Raw genomic sequence first — 26,433 nt, 5'->3', positions numbered from 1 at the left:
CCTCCTGTCTTCCCTCTCCAGCAGCACAAGAAAAATCACAGCAATTTCAGGATAAAAATGGCTAAAACAAAGTGAGCGAGTCGACATCTTAAGGCAGCTGCAAAGTACACTGGAATGGAGCGGGAGTAGGCAGCAGTACCTCCGAATGGCCCACATGGCTCTGCTGGGCACGGCCAGGCCCCCGCTCGGCTGCTCCTCGGGCGATGCCGGGTGGCAGGAGCTCCAGGCGCCCCGGTGAGCAAAGCGCTGCTTCCCGTTCTCCCGGCCCGACAGGGGCACCTGCGGAGAGCCACACCGAGAGGCCACGGGTGGCCAGGCAGGCCTCTGGGGAATGCCCCCGTTTCTCCTGAGAAAAGGGAGAAAAAGAAGGGAAAGGGGAAAGAAAAGCATTTAAGGATTTTTAGTTTGTTGCACTTTCACTTATCAAAAGGTTGAACATTATGGAATCGGCACAACGTGGTATCAAACTACAACAGACAACATTTCTTTAATCCAAAACAAAGTTTTTGTGTGCTGAGAGGACAGTATTTATTAGTTCCTAATTAGATCTAGAGGAAGAGACTTGACAGCAACAGAAGATGAGCACTCCTGTATCAAGCTGTTCTCTGGACCTCTGTTAAGATGGGAAGCACTGTGCTGTCATTCCTAATTTTTTGCTCCAGAAAACAAATGATGTCCCACCACTTTTAAACAGAAAACAAATCTGTACAGGTTGGAAGAAGGAGCAGGTAAGTTTTCAGCAACACGTAGTAGACTGTTTTCTCCTGCCCCTTAAATTCAAATACAGTCATAAAATCTTGAGCATCACAGACAGAGAGATAAATGCACAATACGAGCAACAAGAGAAGACATGAGAATACAGCACATCTGGGCTAAAAAGCTTCATTCCTACAAGCTAAATAGTGCCACATCTGGGCAACTGGCCACCACTAAAACAAAAAAATAGCTTGAAGAAGTCAAGCTTTTATTTATGTGGGCTGTGGGAAGGGGGAGACTGAGGAAAGGAGGGAGGAGGAAGGCACAGATTTTCCTCCAGTTAATTAACAGTTGTGTTCCCTTTAGCCAGGCAGCTCCTAAAACAGGCCTGTCAGGCTGTAAATGCAAGTGTTAACCGGCAAGCTGGCTGTCAGTCCCCAGAAATCTCCCTGGCTACTTGCCCACCAGTCACACCACTAAGAACTACTTATCCAGTGAAAAGAGGAGGAATCCCCTGCCGATCCATTGTACCTGCCCGCTGATTGCTGTTGCTGCCAGAGGGCATGGTCTATCCCCATTAGGGGCTAGAGAAAGGGCCACAAAGGGAGGGAAGCCAGGATACTCCTGGGAGTCCCCTTTCTCCTCCCTGCAGTTGCTGCTCTTGCCTTGTGCCAGCTCTGTTCACTTAATTCACTGCTGAAACACAAATTCAGTGTCCTTTTTATAACCCAGATACACACGAGCTCATGCAGGGTGCGACAGGTTCCAGAGCTGGTGGGGCAGCACCAGTGGAAACACAATAAATGATATGAGGAGTGAGACCTCCCATTCCCAGTAGCAGTGAGCTCTTATGTTCATTCACAAATCTGCACCAGGGATGTTTTGGGAGAGAAATTGATAAAAAACAGCTTCTAATAAAACAAGACTTCTGACTCTGAAAGGAGATGGAAAATGGCAGTTATTTGTGACATAGTGGGTGAGGGATACAAACTTCAAAGTATTTAATTTTTCTCCAGTAGCTGCTGAGAGCTGTTAATTATTCCAACCAGAATTGGATGGGTATTTTCCCCCTTTTTCCATTCTGAAAGGACGGAAAAAATATCAAACCTGGTTTCACTACTAAACATCATACAATACTTCTAAACCCATGGCATTGGAACTGAATAATCAAGCAGACACTGTGAAAGGAAAGAGTTAAGCCAGGGAAATTTTAAGATGTTGATGCTTCAGTCAGAACTCCCACACTAAAAATAAATGTTAGTCTTGCCTGGGTGAATTCAGAATTTTAGGGATCAGATCTTCACATCCGGTCTATTTACCCAAGAGAAGTTATCAGGTAGCAAGAGAGCAACAAAAAAACTTGAAAACAATAAAACAAAACACAAAAACCCAAAACCACAGAATGAAATCGTGGTGCCCTCCAAATTTGTGGACCATCTAATTCAGCAGGGCAAGTCCAGCTCCCCCAGTGCTGTATATGATAATCATACATATTTTAGACTCAACAGGTGAAAACACTTGAAAAGCACATAACGCTTAACATGAGCATAACAAGTTACTTACAATTTGAGTCCATTGTAGGAGAGGGAAAAGAAGTCATAAACCAAGCACACACCAAACACAGTGACTCCAGTTTCTTTCACCAGCATTGCACACGTCCCAAGGAATAAACTAAGCAGCAAAAAGAATGGGGAGGCAGTGGGAGGGAAATGTTCCCCAACATAAAGCTGATCCACACTCCTGAAAAACAGAATTGACATAAAATATCTCAACTGCTCTGTTTTTCATGTTTACTACAGTCACACAAATACTGAGACACTTTTCCTTAATGCCTTAAGATGGCTGACACAAACATGTTAAGACATGAACAATCTAAGATGATTTAAGGCTTAGACACAGGACAGGAAGGAAAGACACAAATATGGGGAGCTGCTCGAATTCTTGGTGCACAAGAGGGGGAAAAAAGAGAAGCAGAAAAATAAAGTAGACTTGAAACAGTCAGAGGAAAGCAGAGTAAGTAAAGAGAAGGCAGAAAAAACACCTGCTTTCTGTCATGTGGAACACACATGCTTAATTCTCCTTATGGGACCAAAAGCACTACGCAAGCAAAAATTCCTTCATCCCACCCACACTCTCCTGAGTCAGAGATGTGTCCTAATCATTAACAGACTGGGCAGCAAGCCTCTGTCACAGGGGAGAAGGTAGGAAAGAACCAAAACCAAACAGGCAGGTTCCTACGGGGTCACTACCAGTTTCACACCTTTGAAACCTTCTGAAGAAAACAGCATTGTGGGTTTGTAGCACACAGCCCCAGAGGGATATAAGCAGTTTTTCCCCATGGCTGTGATGACATGGTGCTATTTCTGACTGCAAGCAATGTTATTTCTAACTGCAAATAAATGCAAAAGGTGCAGAAATCCCATCCAAGTCAGCTATTTCTGTACCTATACTTGCTCAGTTACAGTTTTAGAACACAGAGCAGCAAGCAGTGCCAAGTTTTCATCTGAAAAGGATGACTAATGGTCTAGACACACTCCTTAACTCTCCCAGACCAGGTACTCCAGAGTCCCACAGCCACAGCAAGCATTTGAAAGGCAGGCATGTGTCTGTCTGTTCTTCACTCTGCATACAGACAATTTGCCTTCCATTGAAAGCATTTCTTTATAAGTTTTACAAGCCCTCCTCTGGTGTGTGGTCAGCTGCAATGTCAATGGAAGAGGGATTGTCAATGTTGACTTCTGGTTTTATGTTTTTTTGTTCTCACAAGCATCACCATGGCTGCAAGCAGGGGCCAGGACGCTTCCACGCAGCAGTGCTGTGGGAAGGACCTCTGCCAACAACCATCAAACACTGACAGGTTTGCCTTTGCTCCCCTCCTCAGATGAGAGAATCTCACAGTGTTATCACATACCTATTATAGGAGAGAAAAGCCAACAGAAAGAGTAGACAGGCAAGGACATCTGCTCTGCCTACTATACCTGTTACCTGAAACGAAAAGAGACACACAGGTGTAAAAACACATCTAAAAATGTTAAAACACTCAGTGACTGCCTCCACAATCCATGCTCACTGCTACTATTTTAAGCTTTTGACCTTTCAGTGTTATCCTCCCCCAGCACAGCAAAATGTTACTTGGATAGTGTAGGATACACTCAGTTTTGTCTGCTGCATTTCTTTGCATACTTGGCAAAACAAATGAGTAAGCCAACAGTAAAGTCATTCTTTACGCAATAAAATACTAATACAATTACACAGAAAATGCCAATTTTAGGGATCTGCTTTAATTTTGTTTAATAAGGCTTAGATGAGAAAGGTATCCAACTCCCAGTACTGAAATTTGTTAAAGACATATAATAAGTAACATTTGAATGAACTTTATCACCAAAAAGGGATAGTGTTATAGAACTTATTGCTCCTGAACAATCTGAGTTTGTGAGAGTTTTTTCTACATATTAATTAACAAAATCTTATTATAAAAAAGGGAATACTGAAGAAGAATGGATAAACACTCTTTTTTACAGTTATTTCAATATCCTATTTCATACAGATCTAAAAATCACCCATAAAGCAAATAAAAGACCCTTTGAAATTTCACCCCTTTTGAGATTACATAATTAAGTTATATTCCGAGCTCTGGCATTTATTTTAACCTTTTAAAGTTCTAACCCAGACAAAAATAAATTCCAAGAGTGCCTCTTCTAAAACCTCCCTTAAAATATAAAGCTGTATTATCAAAGGGAGCCTAGCTGATTAGTTCACACACGCAGCACAGGGAGCAACTCCAAAGCTTGTGGCTTTTTGTTATTAAGGTAATCTCTCCTCAAAAGTTCTCAGCCACAGGAGCTGTTTCCCTCCCTCATTTACAAAGGCTTGGAATGAGAGTAGTGTGATGTCAGTGGTATCTCAGCTAATAAGTGTACTTCTATTTTACAGTGTGGAGAACTGGACATTGCCTCTCCTTCTCAAAGGCAGCAATACTCCTTGTAGCTACAGAAGTGTCTCCTCGTGCTAACAGACTGCAGCTTTGGAATGACTATGTCTTTAAATGTTTCCTTATAATGAAGGGAAAGATGCCCAATATGAGCTGTTGCTCTGTAAACTTATGCTGGTGTTCGTTAACAACTTCTTTTCTGAAGATGATTCTCCGAGCTTTTAATTGAAATAAATATAAATTAATCCATGGGTCACATCACCTCTGTCTGAGAGGGCTCGTCCAGAATACACACTAATGCTCCCTTCACTTTTTCTCCCTAAAATTGATGGCTATAGGAGATGACTGAAGGCATGCAACAATACCCCAGCAGGAGAGCACAGCCTCACTGAGGTCTCTGGATTCAGAAGACTCACGACTGTCCATTTATTCCTAGCATGGCTGATTAGGACCATCATTTGGAATTCAGTGCCAGAGCACAAAGACCGCAAGTATTAATACACTTTTTTCCTAATGACCCCTGCAAATTATTTTAAATAGAGTACATTCTCACACTCTTTGCTACCCCACAGCAAAAAATCACAAGTACAACATTCTGTATGACTCAGAGATTTCCTTAAAAAAACCCCTAAAATTTTGAAGAATGAGTTTATTTTTAGCTTTGGTGGCACATACTTACAGCCTCGGTGTGAATGGGATGCACAGCGAAGAACAGCGCCGTGACAAAGGCAAGTCGACAGTCCTTGAACACAGCTTTGTCACAAGTATACATCAGCACAAGAGTCACCAGACAGTGTAAAATTACATTCACTGCGTGAAAATAGAAGGGGTTCATGCCAGCCAGCAATATGTTCAATCTATAAGGAAACAAAACAAAACCATTACTAGATTTGAGAGGTCTTGCAATAGCAAGACATCTTTCAAATACTCTAAATTATGCCTTTTGCCCCATTTGCAGCCATCTAATGTTAGTGCTATTAAACTAATTACTGAAAATCACTCTAAACTTCTGGTTTATCTGATTAAAGAGAAACTATTTCCCCAATTTTTATATTACGTGGTTGTGTTTGGCAACCTTTTTGACAGAGATGGGAGAGTCCTGTGCCCTCCCAGCGCAGTTTACTGCAGTGAGACCATGCCTGTGCTTCCTTAGCAGCAAATCACCCTGGCCAACACCACGGCACTTGTCCTATTTCCCTGTTGGCACCTTCTGTGGTTCTGTTGGCCATGGGGCAGCTATACAATATGGGTAGTTATTTTCCGCTCTAGAATAGATGTTTTTGCCCAGGAGCAGCCAAGACAAGGACTTGGTAAAGCACTGGAGCATCTGCTTGGCATAACATGAGCATTTATTCCCATTTAACTTTCAAAATAGTGCCACACACTGAAGGTTAAGCCTGTATTTAAATGCCTTACTGGCATAAAGAAGCTTGTCTAATAGTTTGCATCATTTTTGTAAGGACATTGATAGCAAAGATAAGTTAGCTAACATCACCCTAGACTCAGTGAGACAATTAGGGTTTATTATTTGTGTTGATCATTAAAATAAAATAAAATGTAACAAGCTGTTATGACATTTGTTTGACAGCGTGTATTAACACATTCTTCTGGTCACTGTTTTTTACAGCCAGCTTGCTTAACAGCTGCTGACAAGCTTTGCCTTACATGCAGTTGAAGATAATTCTCTTTAGTATTAACAACATCTGTACAGATGGACAGATATATATATATGTATATATACACTCACACAAATATACACACATACACATGGTGTCTATCTAGGGAAGACTCCATATATGAGCAAAGAATCTGGAAAAATGTCCTTTAACTAATGGTGAAGGGCTTTTTTTTTTTTTACACAAACAACAAGATAACCAGTGAAAAGAAGACTCAATCTAAATATTTTACATGCAGTTGTAAATATGCTATAGGGTCAATAATCCTTCCTGTTGTTACTAAGAGACTCCAGGTCTCCCATGACAAGCACGATGCAACAGCAAGGCCACTGAGCTGTTGCTACTATAAAAAAACACCTTAGGTATTTTTTGTGAGACAGAGGACGTGTGAAGAGGTCTGTGAGAGCCAGACAGCTTTTTTTTTTTATAAATAACTCCCTATATTTCTTATTCATAAGCAAGGAAGTGCTAGCTGTCCTGGGTTGAATTTTCCAGGTCAGTCTAACTTTACCAGACCAACAGTTTTACTTGTGCATTCCTGCTGTGCTCCCACTGGAGTGTTTGTGGAGGTAACAGATGAAACCCAGAGAGTTCGCAGAATGTGAGATTTTGGCATGACTTGACCTTTCACTTTGAAGTATGGGTTGATGCAGTTACATTTTGACAAGACATCAGTCTGCGTGATTCAAGAATACATGAAGAGTCTGAGGTTTTTTCTTTTTTTTATCCCATTTCTCCTGCAAGCCACTTCAGGGCACCAACATCCATCACTTTCCCTTATTTCTACCAGCACTGAATGACAAACCACAACAAATGGCAGTAACAGATATCCAGCCAGAGTTTCAGCTGCAAATACGCTGCAGCAGTGGGAACCCCCAGGCCTGAATCTTGTTTTCAGCATGCTGAGGGGAGCAAGGGGCACCACAGGGCCACCCTGCCCTAAAGGAGCCACAGTTCACTCCAAGACACCTGCAGATGTACACAATGGCAGGGACCCTCTGCAGGACACATTCTTTATACAAATGAATCATTTCTGGCTGCAAATCAGCTGGAGCACAATCCACTGCTCCCCCTCAAATGCCAAAGTTGTGATCTGGCAACCTGATTTCTGGAGAAAGCAGATGAAGGCAGGTGAGGGCAAGTGCTCAGGATATCAGGTAATATGAACTCATACACCAAAATGGGAGAGATTGGCCAAGTTGTGGGAACCAATCACCAAACCTATGATACCTGACAATGTTCTTGAAAAATCTATTATTAATTTCCATAGATCACATCTGACCGCTTCCCATCCTGCAAAACAGGTCTGCTGGCAGGAGAGGCAGAACTTTGTAGGCAAGGGATCTTCTTGCCCCCATCAGGTCCCCTATCCCAAAGGCAGGGTGTGCTCTTCAGGCCCCTTCTTAGGGTGAACATCAAGTCAATGAAGCTTGTAAGCTGTGAGTTACCTGATGCAAATTATTAAAAACAGCTCTGTAAAAGCATCAGCCTCGCAGCTTGGCTGTTCCCCCGTGCGTTCTCTAAATAAATAAAAAACAGCAGAACAAAACACAAACATAATACCACATTATTCAGGTAACTCTTCCATTAAACAGCAAAATCAGACTGCAAGTATGTTTTAAATACCATCTTTGGTGGTCCATGAACACTAAACGTGAGTGTGTGCAGGTGCTATATTCACACCAGTGCTTTTTGCTGCTAAAGCTCTTTGTCATAAGAAATTAGGCCACATGGCAATGAAGGAAACATTCTTTTGTCCTGAAACAATCCCAGCAGAATGATGTTGAAACATTAGCAGTGGTTAAATTTATTGTATGTCAAACGGGTGAGCAAGTCTGGGTCTTCAAACAGCTCTAATCCAAGTCACAAGACCTTTGCAAAGCTCCCCAGCTCACACACCCATGGGGGACAAAAGGCAGCCTACCATGGAACGCCAAATTTGCTCCACCACAGAGGAACTGTGGAGGAACTCCTGGGCAAGGGAGCAGAAGGGGATGGGTAAATAAAATATTACTTCTCCCCTCTTAATCTTTAATACCCTAACAGAGAGAGTCAGTCTTGTTTACTGGCAGCAGCATGCAGCAATTATACACAGCAGACTGTTCAGCAAACAATGGAAATAAAAAAAGAGATAGGAATCTCAAACTTAAGGAAGAAGTGGTCTTTCTCCAACATAATGTTCATAAACAGAAGTTTTGGCAAGCAAAAACTGTACTCCACTGGAGGGAGGTGAGGGTGGTGTTGTCCTTGTATTTCCATACTCTTACTGCCCCACAAATGGGGAAAATTGTATCAAGTGGGCTGGAAGACCTTAGCCATTTCTTCATGAAGATCATAGCTTCTGTCTGAGCTAAAGCACAACTTGTCAGATATATCTTATGGCCTTGGTAGAGCACACAGGGAGGAGAGGAGATACTGTGGGCTGGCCAGGCTGCTTGAACAGGCTGCTCCTCAAAACAGAGATGTGTTTGCAAACTGCATCCTAAAGATCTGGGGCTGAACACAGCAAGTGATGTCTCTCCTAGGAATGGAGACCCTTGAAAGAGGAGATACAACCATCTCAGACATAGAGGTCTTTCCTCAGAGGAGCCACCCATGAAACACTTGGAGAAGAGTTTTTATTGCTCTAACATCTCTGCTGGACGAGTCCCTGGAAGCAGAGTTCTGCTAAACCTCGGGCAAAATGGCAAATGGCAGTTCAAATGCAAAGGCCCTCAGAAGACCCAGGGGAAAGAAGGAGAAGAGCATGTACACCAAAGAGAAGTCTCTCAGTACTAGGTGACATTGACAGGTATCTTCTAATAGAGTTGACCAGCATCCCCCCCGCCACCACCAAAATAAGAACTGACTACAGAAATCTCAGCACTGATCACATGTCCCATCAGGACAGAGAGGCTGTGCTGAAACACAGATTCAAGCCAAGACTCAACACTCTTTTTGGGCCCCAGTGTTGCAGCATGTGTGGCTCAGCATGTTACACCCAAGGCAGAGCACTGCCCAAACTACATGCCCATGCAGGAGGTACACCAAAATTAAGAAATCCCTTGATTTTTTAAGGCTAATGGATGTTTTCCAGGAACAGTGGAATAGTATAGCTTGCCTTACCACCTGCAGTAGTTTTTCTACCATTATTCCACCATCCACTCTAGGAAAAGGAATTACACAGCTTCATTCTCAGAAAGAGAGACTTCCACAGGCACCAGCTGCTGAAGGTTCACTGAGTAGAGCCTGTACAACAGCTCTCAAAAAGAAAGGAAATCATTCTGTCTCTTAAAAGTAACCTCTGTCAGCATGCCCAGGTAACCATTTGCCCTCTAGAGAAGCTATCAGACAGGGACACATCCATTCTGGGTAAGCAATTCCTCACAAAGAGGGCCTGGAAATGGAGTGGGACTCAGTGACTTCATCCTCACAGACACAGAACCAGAGGAGTCTATGCTGCAAGAGCACATGCTCACAGACAAATCCCATACATATCCAGTTACAGTATATAATCACCAGCACCCCACCCCCAGGCTCTAAAATAGTGCTTTTCATTCACTTGTACACATGAAGACTCATTCAACCTTTTTTAAGGCCTCTTATGATTTATTAATATTGTAAACCATAATTGGAGAGTTCCTCTTTTTTTAGACTTTGTTATTATCCCTAGGCAGCTCTTGTTTAGTTTAATCTGTTTTATTATTTTCAAAAGACTAACAGTGAAACACAACATGTTATGAAATAGAAATGCATAGGATAATAATGGTAGTTTGTTATAGCAAGTAACACTTAATGGAAAGTCTCAGAGCATCCCACACCTCATAAACCCACCCCCAGTTTTTATAAAGGAAGGCTCATATGCAGATTTATATAAATTAATCTAATATATAAGGATGGATTAAGTTTCCTGTGATGATCTTTTCCTGCTCAAATTGTGTGTTAAATATGGCAAACTTTATGCAAAGTAATACCCGCTTTCAGCGCATGGTGGAATCTCCTGATAAACTCCACAGATGTATGTATTGCGTGCCAGGAAAGTGAGCATTTGCACTCCAAAAGAGGTGCAGCTGCAGCAGTGGCAATAATGGTTAAAGCTGTATGTGGAAACAGCTCAAAGATTAATGAAAAACCTGCAGCAGTAAACAGAAAATAAGCCCCTTTGCAGTGGTGTTCGTGCAATGGCCAGTTTCCACCACAAAGTGCAACAGCACTTCGTGCTGATTTGTGCTGATAATCTTTCCATAGTACAGTACAATGCCTAAGAATTATATGGACAATAAGGCTTAAATGGTTTGGTCCTTGAGTTGCTATAATGGCAAAGGGTGAGAAGACAGAGGCCATATCAATTCCCAAGCTACAGCAATTCCCTCAGAGAATAGAAGTCATCACTTACAAGAGCACTAGTTAAGTGCAGGCATTCAAAGCAGGCTATTGCTTTCCAGCACGGGTAGGAAAAGAACACAGAAGACACAATTAGACTGGGAAGAAGCAGCACCTTGAAAGTGGCAAATGTGCCACGGCAGAATTTTCTAGGGAAACCCCAGAAAGTGTGATTTGATGATCATTCCTGTGTTATGAATAACAAGAGCACCACTCACACTTTGCCTCCACAAGCAGCCTTGGAAAACTAGAGAAGAAAAAAACCCAGCTGATGGCAAGCAAACTGACAAACCAGGTGTAATTTCATCTAGATAGTGAACAAAATGCAGTTTGTCTTATAAATTATTCTTAAGTAGCATCTCAGCAAGAGCTGAGGACACAAACATCTCATGAAACTCTTCAGCAGCCATACATCAGAGTGTGGAGAAAGAAAGGGATGAGATGTGATCAAAAACCAAGCTAGGACAGTCACTTATCAAGAAGAGAAAGCAATAGTAACCAAAATTTAGTATAAAGTTATTAGTCCTAAAGACAGTATTTCAAACTGAATGTAACAGTTCTTCACCAAATTTGAAGTAAGTTTGAAATAAGCTGAAGACCGTGAAGGAAATGCCATTCTAACTTATAAAGAAGCAAAGAAAAAAGAAAAAAAAAAAAAAAAGGTATAGTGAGTGAAAAGAGAACAGCCTTTTTTTCTTTTCCCTTTCTTTCTTCAAGTCTGTGAGACAATAAAGAGAAAGTCCAGGAAAGCAGTCAGAAACAGAGTGAGGAAATGCAGAGAAATGCCTTTAGCTAACCAGCAGCAGCCAGAGCACTTTATTTCCATGGACTCTAAAGAGTATTGACAAGGATGCTCCTGTGGGTAAGAAAGCTGGTCGAAAGCTGAGCCTTTTAGGTAAAAGATGGCCAAAGAAAATTAAGGGTGACACTGGTGCAAGAGGAACAGAATGCCCGATGAGAGAAAATCCCCAGGAACTGGTAGGTGTTAAATAGACACCAGACACCACTAAAGCAAGCAACAAAGATAAGCATGACTGCATTCACCTCAGCCAAGTCGTTCAGGAGAATTAGAGAACTCTTTCCCTCATAAAAGGCTTTTCATTCAAGAGACAGGCAAATTTTATTCAGGACTGAGAAAATGTGAAGGCAGAATCCTACATGCTTTATACACACCTCTCCTACTGGGCAAATCCTCATCTCTGGGCTTGGCTTCAAGCAGCACAACAGCATGAGCCCCCAGCCAGGTCTGCACTCCCCATCCCTAGGCAGGGAGCTTCCCCTAACCCTTCATGGGAGTCCTATCCTCCTTCCAGGGAGTGCAAGCAACCCTAGAGAAACACAGCCCAAACTTAATGACCATAAACATCAGACACCTGCTACAAAAGTTCCATTTGTGAGGGAGACTTCTTGTGCACTTGGAACTGGGGAAAAAAACCCGAGCTTCGAGGCACCAAGCTTTGGAAAAAACCTACATGGCAGCAAGGCATTCTGCTCTGAGTCAGAAGAAAAGCTTATGGGCTTAAAGATGTGTCTGTATATTTTAGCTCTAACACAACCAGTCTTACAAGAGCATCTGCTTTTCTTCACAAAGTCCACCTCATCCAGTGTGGCTACACCAGCACTGCATCAATTTCATGGCAGGTATCACAGTAGCAGTGTGGAGAGTGACTGCCACAGCGCGGGTAGAAATAGTAGACTAAGCTGTACAAGAGAAATACTGACACAATCTTAAACATTGTGATGTACAGAGTGAAGAAAATACTTGTGCACTGTGTATTTAACCTGACACATTATAGCTCCACTATATCACCCTGCAATGTCAAGCTGTAATATAGCATTAAATCAGTAACAAAGAAAATGTAAGGTCTTTTTTCCTTCCCCAGGTTGTTTTGGTTTTCTTCAGCTCCCTGTCCTTGAAACTTATGCCACTGATACAGCTGAAAAAACAGAAGGATCAGCTGTAAACAACTAGACAGATCAGAACGCTGACAGTGAGTTATAGAATCTAACCCAAGCTCACATCCACTTAAGGCTTTGATCCAAAGCCACCGGTAGCCTCACATGAGGCTCTCGGTGCCAATCCAGAATACTGAGCCACTGCTGAAGGGCCCCATTTACTTCCCAGGCAGGTACATACCCAAGCCATCACTGGCTAGCAGCCTTGGTGGGCAGACCTGGAAGGTTATCCATTGTGCATGTGCACCTGAGCACAGCCCAGATTTTTAAATTTTTTCCCACTTTTTTTTTTCCCAGCTAGAGTACTAGTAGGATGGCTCTCTGCACAAATTGTGTGTCTACGTCTTTTCTGGCAGGAGAGCTGCCTTCCCTTTTGCAGCTTATTCCCCCTTCAGCTCCTCTCCTCCTAGGCCACCAGCAGCAGCTGGAGTGGACACTCTTACACCCTTCCCACGGAGACAAGCACCTTCCCACGGAACAGTCACTCCCACCTCCTTCGAGGAACATCAGGTGTCTGCTGTGCTTCCCTGCCATGCCATCCTCCCAAGTCTTTGTCATGGCCACATGGCCTTTTCCTTTTGTCCCTTGTGAGCTGTTACTCGAGGCACCTCCCTCACCAGCATCTGCCTCGGCACCACCAAGGAGGCTGAGCACACAGGGCCTTCACTTCTCAGCTACCTGCAGACCAAGTGGCTCATATCTGGTTAAAAGTCTTTAAATCTTGGCATGCAGGGGATTTGAAAGGCTTCGTTCTCACCATTTTCTACCACTGCACACCTTCACTGTGCTGCTGACTACACCAAATCTTCATCACCTGTTTGTTTCTGGGTTGGAGAATCTATCTAAATGGGGATTTGGCAGACAGAAAGAGAAAGAGGGAGGGAGACAGCACTGAGGATTGCACCTTCTGCTTCAGCAGCTGAGAAACATTTCTGCAAAACCACTGGAAACAAGGAGTAACTTAAGTGCTACTGAGGGAATAAATGATTCAGTGAACTTCTGTTAGTGGAGGCAAGGTGTAAGACAGAAAGCAGTTTAAATATAAAATCCTGAGTGAATTACAGAACTGGCAGTTCTTTTTTTTTTTCTACCTTTCATCTTAACATTTTGTAAGGAAGATACCAAAAAAATAGTATCTTCTGAGTCCAAAAAGTTGCCTTCTTTAGAAAGAAGTATATTGAATCACTTCTTAGAGAAGAAATTACCTGCAGGTAAACACCTCTGACAGCAGCTGGAGAAGGGAGCATGAAGTTCTTCTGAAGGACTAAGCAAAACCACTACCTACCATCTCAATTCCTGTGCTGGACCTGTCACCTAGCAGTTACCCATGTGTAATAGGAATGCTTCTGAACCAACTCAATCTACATTCCTTTATTTTATAGAAGTCAAGAGAAAAGATAAGTAAAGTCCAAAGACACAAAGCAAACATTATTTAATTCAACAGTCCATATGAAGGCTTTTTTCCCCTTCCAATGTTAACCCACACAAAAGAGTGCAGCAATTCTGTGAATATTTTAAGTTTTGCTTAATGGTTCCAGTAACATGGGCCACTCTTCTTTTCCTCTGATCATTCATACTGTCAGGTCCAGTGTGAATAATGTCAAATACTTGAGCTCTTTTCACTGTTTGGCTCCAGAGCATTAGTCTAGTAGAATGAGGACTGTCACTTATGATTTCCAATTCATCAGGGACACTGAACTACTGTTACACAATTTCAGCAATGTCTGCTTCAGATTTTTCTGAGAGACGGGTGATAAATTTTTTTAATTGCGGTCATTTCAGGAATATGTAGCTTATATGTAGGATATGTTCAGCCTAATGAGAAGTCCACAGGGCATCTTGAGTCCTGCCTCTTACTCTCATACTCACAGGCACAAAAGGCAGAAAAGAGACAAAGTTTCTGTAGATTGATGAATCTGTAGATATAAATTTCAGCCCACCCTTCACATCTGTTCTGTACATGCAGTTTGGAGATCTCCCAGATTCTTTAATCTTAGTACAGCAAGACACAAAACAAGCCTTTACAGATGAAAGTTTCATGCAAGAGAAGCAGAGCCACTAGGCTGATATAAAGATTCATGCTGCTATTAAAATGCCTTAGATTTGACCAAATTAGCACAACAAGATAAATTAAACAAAACGAGCACATCTAAAAAACAAAGATACCAGAATACTTTGGTCCTCTCTTCCCTCCTTCCTGCACACATCACACAATTTTCTCGAGTATTCTGAGTGGGTGGAGTAAATTCTAACAAAAGTATTAGCAACATTCATTTCCATTCTGTTAGATATCAGTTGCTGCTGAGCTTTTTACAAGAATCAGGGTAAATTCTTTTTTCCTTCTGCAGGAAGGCAGAGAGCAACCAGCAACCTCTTGCTGGGCAAGGCAGGGGTGGATGGCTCAGGCAGGCAAAACACGGCTCAGCCGCAGGTTCAGTGCCGCTTGGCAAAAGCTGCCCGAGGCTTCTTTGGAAGCACTGGGTTTGGAGGATTCACTCCACCCAGTTCTTAACATCTTCCTCTGACACCCTACTGGTAGAAATGAAATGGGAAGAATGTGGAAACTGGAAAGCTGGAAGGATAATTGGGATGCAGTGGAAATAATCTCCCTCTGCAGCCAGGGAAGATAAACGATTCCTTCCCTATTCCAAATGCAATGCCAAGTGGTGAACAAATGACTCTGCCTTTGACCCAATGTCTTGGCTGTACGGTTATTATAAGCATAGAGGATGAAATCTTGTTCACAAAATTAGTCTCACTTCCCTTCCAAAAAGGACTAGGCAGAGACAGCACTTCATCCTTTTTTGACACACACGCCCCTTTAAATAGCAAAGGCAAAACCAGTTCAAATACATACAAATGGGAACTAGAACATTTAGTTTCCATTTTGTTATTAAAGTTTAAGTTTCTTTTGCTCATTAGCATCACAATCTCAATCCTGCAACCTGATCTAGGAGGCCAAGTCCAGCACTCCAGCCCTGATAAATAATTGTATGCAACGGGATCAGTGGTGATACACACAGGTTCACTCCCCTCTCCAATTACCCCCAGCTGTGTTGCTGAAGGAATGGATTAATTACACGGATCCCCCCAACTACAAGAGTTTGGCTGGACACACAATGGAGAAGGCACTCTGTGTGCACCAGCTCTGCCTGTGACTACCTACTCCCCCTTCGTTCTTTACAGAAATGTGCTGAGACCCCCTTCAAGGAGAAGGTACAAAACGTGTTCTAAAGGATCCAATTTACAAGGATCTATTCAGTTTTCCTTTACCAGAAGCATGCCAGCCTTACCCAGACAGCCCTGCTTCCCCAGACAGCCCATACAGACAGCTTTTGGCTCCAAATCCACCTTTACAACCAAAGAGCAGCAAGTGCTCTGTGGGAGTGCCAAAGGGTTGTTCCATTTCCCAAAACTGCTCTGGCTTCACAGAAACACTCAGTTTCCACATATTCGTGAAATTCTATTCATATATCCAGTGTGCTAATGAGTTACTCAATCAGCAGAGTGAGCCAGGAACCGGTAACACGTCCCCCTGGCAGACTTGCCAGCGTCCATACCCTTTATTCCCAATTCCTACCGGTTTGTAATGAGCATCTACCGATCCCAGAGCATCAGCTCTTCAGCACCGCTCTCTGCAAACACATGTATCATTTCTAAATGCTAAAACGTGCTAAATATCACCATCGTTAATGTTGCATCAGAATAAATTAAAAAGACAACAAGCTAATGGAAAGAATGACAAACTGTATGGATTGTAACTGAGCTGATTTGCCACAAATTCTTCTCCTCGGGGAGAGAGGCCGGCGAGAGTTTTCTTTCTAGGATTAGCGAAGGTAGCTGTCACTTTGTTGCTGCTCAACTTCTCTTTATTCCCGTAAAACCGAAACTGCTCCTCAACAACTCTGCCCGGTACACAGGGAAAGAACATCTGAAGCAGGGAGGCTGCAACTCCGTGACTCACACGGGAGGCTGGCAGCTGCCAGGAGAGATGCACGGAACGGCGCGGTACCCGCGGGGATGACCCCTCCACTTAGCGCTAAGAACAAAGGTGGGGATGACTATGGGTCTGCTTCAAAACGCAACGCGGGAAGTTTCTGGCACGATCGCTTAACCGCGGAGAAAAAGTACTCGAGATAAAGCACAGGAGGAACTCACGGGGAAATCATGTGAGCACCTTCCCCAGTCGAAAGCGCTTTCCGAAACGCTCCGCTTTCCCTTTTATCCCGCCGGCAGCCCGGGGAAGAGCCGCCACCTGCTCCCAAACAGCCGGGAAAGCGGGGGACTTGCCGGGAGAGCGGCGGTCTCCCCCGGAGCGGCGCCTCATCCCTCCTCTTCTCTAGCAAACTTGCCCCGGGCTGGGCCGCGGGACCCCGCCGGTGGCTGAGCCCCCATTCGCCCCCGGGCGCCCCCCGTCCCGCACAGCTCCGGGCAGAAATGCTGAATCACGAAGCCGAGGGTGCGGGACCGGGGCCGCGGAGCTCCCCCTGACCCCCACCCGGGGCCGGCCGCCCCCCGCGCCCGGGCACGGAGCACGGAGCCGGGAGAGGGTCCGTGCGGAGGAGGAGCCGCTCGCCCGCCCGCCCCGCCGCGGTGCCGGACACTCACTTGAAGGTGAGGACGCAGAGGGGCCGGTAGGACTTGTGGCTGGTGTTCTCGGCCATGCGCTTGCCCCAGAAGTCGTTGGCGAAGGCGGCGGACACCGGGGCGGCCGCCCGCACGTCGGGGTTGTTCACGATGGCCCAGACGTCGTCGTGCACGAACTCGCCCCGCAGGGAGTTGCCGTAGCAGAGGGCGCACAGCCCCGCCAGCACCGCCGCCGCCGCCGCCCCGCCGCGCCGCCCGTCCGCCGACGGGCAGGGGGCCGGCGCGGCTCGGTCCCGGCTGCGGGAGCCCCGCGCCGAGCCCGTCACCATGGCGCGGGGCGCCGCGCTGGCTGCCCCGGCTCCGCCGCCGCCGCGGCGCGGGGAGGCAGCGGCGCCCGCATGGTGCGGGGCGGACAGCGGGACCGCCGCCGGCCACTCGCGCTCTGCCGAGGCGCAGCCCGCCCGGCTGCAAATAAACAGCGGCCGCCTCCCCGCGCCATCCCTCCTCCTCCTCTTCCTCCTCCTCCTCCCCCCCCCGCGCCCCTTCCCGCACGCATGCTCCTTGCCGCGCTGTCACACCGCCGCCACCTCCTCAGCCCGTCGGCGGGGTGGGGTCTGCCCGCGGTGGCCCCGCCGCACACCGGGGAGGGGGACGCGCCCCGGCACGGCAGCAGCCAGGCGAGGCCGTGCCGCCCGCGGGCGGGGAGCGCTGCGGGGCGGGGAGCGCAGTCCCGCTGCAGCGGGCGGGTCGCCTCTGTCGCTGCTCTCCCCGGAGACGGGCGCAGGGCTGTCCTGCCGCCTGGTGCCAGCGCCTCCTCCGACCCCCGCGGGCAGCCCCCTCCGCGGCTCCCCTGTGACCGTGCTCACCTGAGCAGCGGCAGCATCCCGGCTGGCTCCACGGCACACACGCCGCTCCACAGCATCCACAGCGTGCACGCTGATCCGGTATCGATGCTGCTGCACCGCATCCACGCTGCTCCACGGCATCAGTGCTGGCCCACGTCCTCCACGCTGCAGCGTCGGCTGTGCCAAACAGCCCCCCACTGTGTCCTGCTGGAGGAAAAGGCGTTTTGGTGCTCCAGAACTTGTTTCCTTTACTCTGGTACATTGCCTGTCCCTCTTCCAAAATCATTTGAGAGCTGCAATGTGTCCATACCCTCCCACAGATGACTTTTCTTGTGCTAGTGACAAGCCTCAATAACTTCAGGAAAGGCTATGGTCAGATCATCTATTCACGCATGTATGAGAACTATGTTTTTTTACATAGTTTTTTTCAAAAACCAGAAAAACAAGGACTCCATTAATGGGGTTTCACCCTTTAAAGAAAACCTGTTTATAACCAAACAAAGCAATAACACTACTTGGCAAAGAGGCTTTGATTCAATAGGTGAATGAACATAGTGGACTTACTTTGAATTTGTTCTTGAGAAAAGATACGCTGAGCAGGGCTCATCAGCAGCCTGTGCAGCTCCAAGCTGCTCCCTGTGTGTGCGTGTGAGCGTGCCTGCTTGCGCGTGGGGAAAAGAGGGGAGCGGAAGCCTTGGAAAGTTCATGCAGGCTGTCCAGGGCAAGCCCGCTCCAGGAATGCTTTTTCCCCCAGCATATTTGGCACTTCTAGTGATCTGGTATTTTCCAAGTGCAACAGAACAGGCTTTTCAGATGCACTTTTGTTGTAGCTAAAAATAACAGTTAACTCTGACTAGGACAGTGTGTTTATATCCAGGACAGAAGGAAACTCCACCAGAATCAGAGCCATTAATTCAAACTTTGTCTTTAAGCAGCTGATGACATTTAGGCAGTTAGCTGCACGGAGCTTTCATCAGCAATGGGAGACCACTCGTGATAGTGTGTTGGTCTTCATTTTCACCAGAGTTTCAAAGCCTAGGCATGCAAAGCCAGACTCCAAAGTCGATGCATTGGCACAGGAAGAGAAACAGCCTGGTATCCAGAGGCTCTGAAGTACCAGAGCCCACAAGGACCCAGCAGCTCTGGAAACAACCTCACTATTGCACACGTGCCTAAGAGGCAGAATCAGAACTTTTGGTTGACATAAATTAAAATACTGGTTGGGGGGGGGGGGGGGGGGGTGGGTGGGGTGGTGATAGAGCAGAATGGACTGTAGTGTTGATGAAAGCAAAAACAGTGTGTAAGACTTAAGAATTGAAATTGCCTTACAGTAGACTGCAGGTAATATTTGAAATTCTAAGCTACCCAGCTCAACAAAATCTGCAGTCCCCTAGCCCAGCTGAGCCTCAGCAGGCTGTCCCTCCCAACAAGACTCCCATACCTCTGGTCCTTCACCTCCAGGGATCAGAGTCCACACAGCCTTTCTCATCAATGTCTTGCAGCCTTCTGGTTTTCTCCATCGTCACAGGTTGGGGGCAGCCCACTGGCAGCCTGCTCCTGCCACAAGACAGGGCCCAGGGCTGCCATCAGGCAACTTGGCACGGGGGCAGGGACAAGTCTCTCCATTTGTTATGCAGGACTGTAGTACATGTCCCTGCTGTGTCACAAGCCCTGCTGTCCACTCCTTGAGCTTAACTAGTTCTTTACAAAAAGCTCACAAAAAAATGCAGAGTTCTAAACCAGTAAATGATGAAGAGGTGATAGAAAATAGTTTTCCCATTAAGGAATTTCCTGTCAATATCTTCTGACAGTATCATACACAGCCATCTAACATCACATAGTACAACAGGCACACTCTATGGAATAAATAACATTGCTTCTCATACAGATCTACAATATCCTGCTCTCTTCCATAACCCACCATGCTCAATTAACACCAAAAAGAGAGAGATGGCAGTCTTGACCCACTCAAGACTCCTTCCCCTCACACTCTTTAGGAGGGCACCTACACTGACCATTGGCTTTCATCTGGCACAGAGACCTAGACTTTGCAATGGAGAAAAACCCTATTTATTTTTAAACTGTTTTCTTATGTGCTTATTGAAATGTTATGCATAACATGTAGTTAACACTGATTTGCCAAGTCCTTATATGACAAGAAAATCTATTCTCACTTCTCCCAGACAGACCAGTTCTTCCCTTTCTTCCCTCAAACCAACATCTGAAAGAAACAAAGAAATGCTCCAGCCAGCCATTGAGGTAGACCCCCTGTTCTTCACACCAAGACCTGCTGAAACACAAACACATCATCTTCTACTTTCTCCACAAAGGGAAACACTACGTCGTCATGCAGCAGTCACCATGACAGATTGAATTCTAGATGTTGTCTGTTGCTAGAAGTCCTGTCCACACATAAAAACACTAACAGCAGAAAGAATTCAGAGAGCAGAAGAACAAATACTGAACACTGCTGTATTCTGGATGTCAGATCTGTACATATATATGCAGGCGTAGACACAGAGGAAGAGAAAAGAGAGAGAGAGAAAGAAGAGAATACAGTGATGGAATGATTTTCTCTGAAGTTGCTTTGCCACTTCCAAAAATATGTTATCTAATAAGAAGTATTTCCTCCTTCTGCAAGCCTTGGTTCTTTCTCTACCTAAAGTAACCATGTCATCACTTCTGAAATGTGAAGCCAAATTGCTTCTCAGAAAAGCCAAGCTGAGTTCTGGGATTGTGTGTAGTTGAAGTACTCCAGATATTTGCCTGCTTCGTTGTATTTGAATCCCAAGTTTAGTGCCAGCTATATAAAGATTAACAAATAGCTGTTAAAACTAGAGACCTTGAAACTAATTATGTGCGATGCTCAAAAAATCCTTGCTCTGCTAATTGAGCAGAGCTCGTTACTTCTAAAGCAGGAAAGTTTAGCCTCCACTTGGAGTAAAACATACGGCAGCCTGTACAAGGCAGGAGACACATTTGAGCAGATACACTTCAAAGGGTTGAGCACTGATTGATCTGTTATTATCTGACAATTGCAACTGCTCAAAGGCAGAGAGAAACTGCAAATGTTTTGAGTCTCAACCTTAAACGGAGAGTTCTGAAGAGTTTAGCTCTGCATTGACTGATTAAAGTATAAAAATGCAGTAAATACAATTTAAAAGTTAAATTACCATATGGTCATAGCTAGAGGTAAATTTCAAAAGTAGCACATGTAAATAGTTTCTTGCTGTCTGAGCAAATAATTTTACATTTAAACTAAGTCATTTGGTAACTGGTCCAATTGATTTCTGCTTGTAGTCAGTTACTGCAATTCATTTCAGCTGCCCCAGGATGAAACTCTGTATCTGCCATGCATGGAATCTTCAGTGGATACAGATTATGTTCCTATGGTTAAAAACAAACCGAGTTTGGCATCTTAAATCCAGTGTGCTGCCTGTCCTAGAAGAGCTTTGGAGAGACAGAGAGCAATCCATGTGGGCCTGAACCCTTCCAAGGAGTTCAGTGCAGGCATAATTCTGTTTAGTCAAGTAGAATTTGCACTTTGGAGTTACTGGGAGCACTACAATGGTGAAAGGCTGCACTGAGATTAGCTGGAAAATTCCTAATTATGATGCTTTTTCCATGTTACCAAATTGCTTCTAGATCTATGCAAGTGACAGAGAGTTTCTCTTTGGTGAATTCTTCCTAAAGCCCAGTGAAAGTTCCTATGTTTTTGCTTTCACTTCCAGCTGTGGCCAAGAGCCAGAACAAGCAGGAGAGGAAAACTTAGTACCTTGGTCCTGTGATCCTTAGGAGACAAAGAAATCCAATATCCTCAGGATGACCTTTCCTATTCAAAGAGGATATAGTATTTCAAGTTCAGCCCACAACCCCCTAATAAGCCTTCTCGTCATGGCAGTCACAGACTGTGCTAAATATTAGTCCTGAAAATTCAAACCCACCAGTATTTACAAAGTTATATCAACAAGAAGGTACCACATGGTAAGCACTGCTTGGTGAATCCTCATGGATGCTCATTTCCCACCCCTGACACAGATAGCAAGTAACACAGAATGCTCTGTGACCCACTTTCACATCCATTTGTCACCTGTTTCATATGCTTGTGTAAAATGAGAGATTTCAAGCTCAGAAAAAGCTTGCCATAGTTGTTACTGGATTAGAGAGAATCTCTTTTTCAGCTTATACAACAAATGCATTTTCTGCCTTTGAAGAGACCTGAGTTAAGCATTAGTCTATGGGCAGGACTGGACAGAGTCTTTGAACCCCCACAGTGGACGGAACATCTCAGTTTAAAGGTCAGGGATATTACAAAGGTGGGACAAGCCCCAATAATGAGAATAACTGGATTCTTCATCTACTGAGAGGAGGCAGACTATGGCATAGGCAGATGAGATTGCCCACTCCAGCAGGTTCACTCATCAGCTAAGGAGATCAGTACTTTCCATTTTTGTGTGCATGATTTGGGTGTTCAGAACCCCATGATGAAATGGGGAGTGGAGGAGCAAAAGCATTTTTCTTTCCTTACTGAGCATGGATCTGCACTTTTCCTCTGCTGGAAGCATTGCAGAAATCTCCCAAAGCCAAAGAAAGTCTTCAGCCTTGCCCTTGCCTGACAGATCTTTTTTATTGCAGCAGAGCAAGGGAAAAGTGTAGGCAGTAGGGCTTGAGTCATAAGAGTTATCACTTGTAACAGTCATCTGTTTATTGCTGATTAACTACAAGACAGTTTAAGCTGAATATCTTCATGCACTTCATGGAAATCAGTTAATGGCTCAGAACCATAAAACTTAAAAAGGGAAAACCCAACCCAAGATAGGCCCACTTCTGGATAAGCAAATGAGAGATTCTTAAATGACCCAACATTTTTTCACTTACATTGCATAGCCCTGGATGACATTTTCACTTTTCCTGGAACATTGTTTCTGAGTACAAGCAGAGTGTGCGTGAGGCTGTTTAAAGAAAATCCAGCTGGAGAGAAGTTGTTTAAAGAGGATAGCTTTCCTGAGAAACGGACATTAGTAGCTCAGACACCGTATGCTTCCCACGAGGCTGTGCAAGGACACATGTGTACTGTCATGTGGCTGTGAAGTTGGATGCTGAGCTGCCGAGGTCAAATGCAGGGTAAGAAACTCCGATCAATATTTAGTGGTTGGGATTCATATTGCTCCTGTAGGGAGACACTGGAATTGGAAGATGAATCTGATTTTGGTGAGATAAAGGAGGCATTTTCAACTTGGACTGTACTGGAACAGTTAGTTTGACCCTATACTCAGGCTTCAGAGTTGGCTGTAGGTTCCCCATTGCACTTGTCTCTTGAAAGTCCGTATGTCAAAATAAAAACAGAGGCTAAAGACCCCAAGTCTGTTCCCTATTCAGATTCAGTTGGTTTTGTTTTCTCTGAATCTCTGAGCCAGAATGCAGCAGCCTAAAAGTAACTGATTTATACAAAAGATCTTCTGGCATCCCTACATTTGACTGAATTGCATTCACTGCAAAAGGTCTGATAGAATCAGACTGTTGGATAAAATTAGGAAATCTCTCCATTTATTCTCTGATTACCGGGCAAGCTCAATTTCATTGTGGTGAAGTAGAAGCCAGTAGTTGCAATTACCTTTCTTTCTTTTCATCCATTTTTTAATATTTGGGTTCAGGATGGAAAAATTACAAATTAATAAATCTGCACCAAGCCCAGTCAAGACTCTCTGTAATAATATTATTCATATCTCTATTATTAGCAACAGCTGGAATAAATTTTACCACAAATATTAAAATCTATGTTGTAGAATAAGCCACATGGAGTCACTGTAATTTGAGGAGGGTGAAAGTTTCCATAAAAGCTACTGCAAAAGGAATATGACAACTTTTTTCAGGTTACTTCTTTGGATTTTACTTTTGCAAGCAGCTACAGTTTTATTTTACAATAAAATAACTTCAAATCAGGTTAACTATCTAGTGTTTATGTTGAACAAACACTCCAGATAAAACAATGCATCAGTCATTCACTCTGGGCTCTGCTTCTGCTCACTGGTTCTCTCACACTGAGTTGTACTGAGGAGCTCTGGCTATATTAAAGCACAGGTAAGTCCTCAAGCACAGTCACAACAACCTAAACCAGCTGTGCTGGCTGGGGAGCTATCCCACCAGTCAGCTTTTGATGGTTCTGTCCCTGCTGTTTTCCCAAGGCATTTGAGAAATTAACAGCCAGCCAATAGATCAGTTAAAACTCAAAGCAGTAAAACCCTGTACAGCTTCTCAGAGGAAGCAATTTGAAAGCCTGATTGAGAGGGGCAGCATCAGGAGGAAGCAGGATGGAGAAGGAGGCAGCTGGGAATGATTGGAGTAGCTTTTCTGTGTTCCCTTTTCCCTCTCCATTGTTTCCACAGACCATGCATCTAAGCGACCCTCAGATTGGTGGTAGGATAAAAGGATCTCTCCCCAGTGATCCCTGCTCTTCAGCAGTCACCTGCACTCCTGTGAGTCTGCTGCAGACAGGTAAAATACGTTGTAATACTCGAGGAATTTTTAATAAAAATATGAAGCCCATTCTGAATGGAAGTGATTATCTAGATGTGGAAGCACCAGAAGGAGCAGTAGAAGTGCTGTGAAGATACAGAGAAGGCAGGTGCGGATGACACCTGGGGCATCAAGATGCCAGCACATCTATCTACAGCTTATCAGGACCCCCCTAAACTGCAAACAGAGTGAAACAGAGGACAGACTATAGACCAAAGCCCTAAAGAAGTGGTGAGAGGCAGAAAAGAACAGGCTTAGAGCCATCAAACACCCAGACAAGGAGAGAAAAATAAATCGTAATCCACGGATGGAACAGGATGAAGAACACATGAGGGTGTGAGAGCATGTGCAAATCCTGTTTTGTTTTGGCTAAAATCACCTTTCCCTCTTCCATTAGCTCACGTTGAGATTTGTTACGTTGTTACTGCAGAGTTCTGGGGCTGCAAATATGGCAATGAAAAGAATTATGAGCCATGTGCTCTAACAATACTTACACACCTTTTATCCAAGTGAAAGCAAACTCTTGGCTCTCCTGACATGCTCTAGGGAGACATACATGTGACTTTCCCCAGTTTCCCCTATGGCAAGTGCACACTTGTGAGCTCAGCGTTTCCAGCTCCTCCTGCTGATGGGGACTGCAGAACTCCCTCCTTTCAGAGTCTCTCCAAGGAGATGAGTCTCGCTTGCTTTCTTATGGCCACTCTCACTCTCTTCATGTGTTTCAGATCATTTCTCCTGCCTGATTCCACTCCAGCTTTCTTCTCAGTCAGTAGAACTTCTAGCCTCTAAAGAGTTTAAAAAACAAGGTACTGAGCTTTACCAGTTTAGAGCTTACAAAACTTGCCATGACTTCAGCCCAAAGCCCAAAGCCATTTGCAGTTCAGCTGAAACGTTCCTAGGATCCCTCAACAGAAGTCTGGAAGCTTTCCGGACAGCATTTGGAGCCTGGAACACATAGAAACCAAAACAAGTCACAATTTGGGAGCAAATCTAGCAAACTCAGTGTTACTGAACACCTCTCTGCAGGGTTTTCTGTCACCTCTAGTAGACCACTCCTAGCGCATTACAGCTGCCCCTTTCTTCCATCCCTGGGACATCACATCAAATTCAGGGGCCTGTCTCAGGTTCATCTGACCTCCCTGACACATCCTAGGTCCTTCTTAGTTTTTCCTGTGTGCTGTCCAGAGGCTTCCAGAGATGCTCCATGGCCCAGCACATCTTTACTACTGCCAAGTTCATGCCACAGCTCTGTCCTCAGGCACAAGGCAACCTTTTCTTTTGCAGAATAGAGGTCACGTACACTGAGACAGAGCTTCCCTGGAAGCAGCTTCAAGAATAATGAGTGATTCTCTGCAAGACCTAAGGATTTTTGTGACCCTCATCAATATCACCTTCTCAGGGCAAAAAGGCCAACACTCTCCAGTATAAACAAAAAAGATAATACTAGCAAACACAGCATTCTACCAAACCACAGTTCACCTCTGTACTCTTAGTCCTTCCTTGGGAAAAGACAGAGAGAAAGAAATTCATTACCTGAGAGCCAATTTCATTTGTATCACTGCTGCTTAAACAAACCTACTGGTGAAGAGGGTAAAAACACATGAAAATGAATCCTTTCATAAGGGAAAGGACTGGAGAGGAGCCCAAAGGAAAACTCAGGTACAGCCCAACTTCAATGAACTGCTGCAGAGATCCACGCTTTGTAATTTGGGCCTGTTTCTTGCTATCTCTGTACTTACATAGACTGACAATTCTGAAGAAGAGAAAAATCATAAAGATAGGGGTTAGTCTTTTTTTTGGCATGAGGCTGGTGTCTGCCATGGGAAATTAATCCATGCTAAGCTGCAGTAAGCTGAGCTGCTGA

The 26,433-nt window shown here is 44.7% G+C and overlaps 1 protein-coding gene across 1 annotated transcript in view; it reads right to left on the bottom strand.

The window, feature by feature from the left end:
- The window catches only part of TMTC1 (transmembrane O-mannosyltransferase targeting cadherins 1), a 138,594-nt gene extending 121,057 nt beyond the window's left edge, over nt 1–17,537 (bottom strand). Inside the window, exons 1-5 of the mRNA XM_048300927.1 lie at nt 17,230–17,537; nt 5,307–5,484; nt 3,608–3,681; nt 2,260–2,436; nt 140–346 (exon numbers count right to left, since the gene is read on the bottom strand). Coding sequence (XP_048156884.1) covers nt 140–346; nt 2,260–2,436; nt 3,608–3,681; nt 5,307–5,484; nt 17,230–17,537 — 944 coding nt within the window. The remainder of the gene's footprint in view (nt 1–139; nt 347–2,259; nt 2,437–3,607; nt 3,682–5,306; nt 5,485–17,229) is intronic.
- Between the last annotated feature and the right edge of the window lie 8,896 nt (nt 17,538–26,433).

Source organism: Corvus hawaiiensis, chromosome 4 (genome assembly GCF_020740725.1).
Source record: "Corvus hawaiiensis isolate bCorHaw1 chromosome 4, bCorHaw1.pri.cur, whole genome shotgun sequence".
NCBI lineage: Eukaryota > Metazoa > Chordata > Aves > Passeriformes > Corvidae > Corvus > Corvus hawaiiensis.
This window is presented reverse-complemented; position numbering and strand designations above follow the sequence as displayed.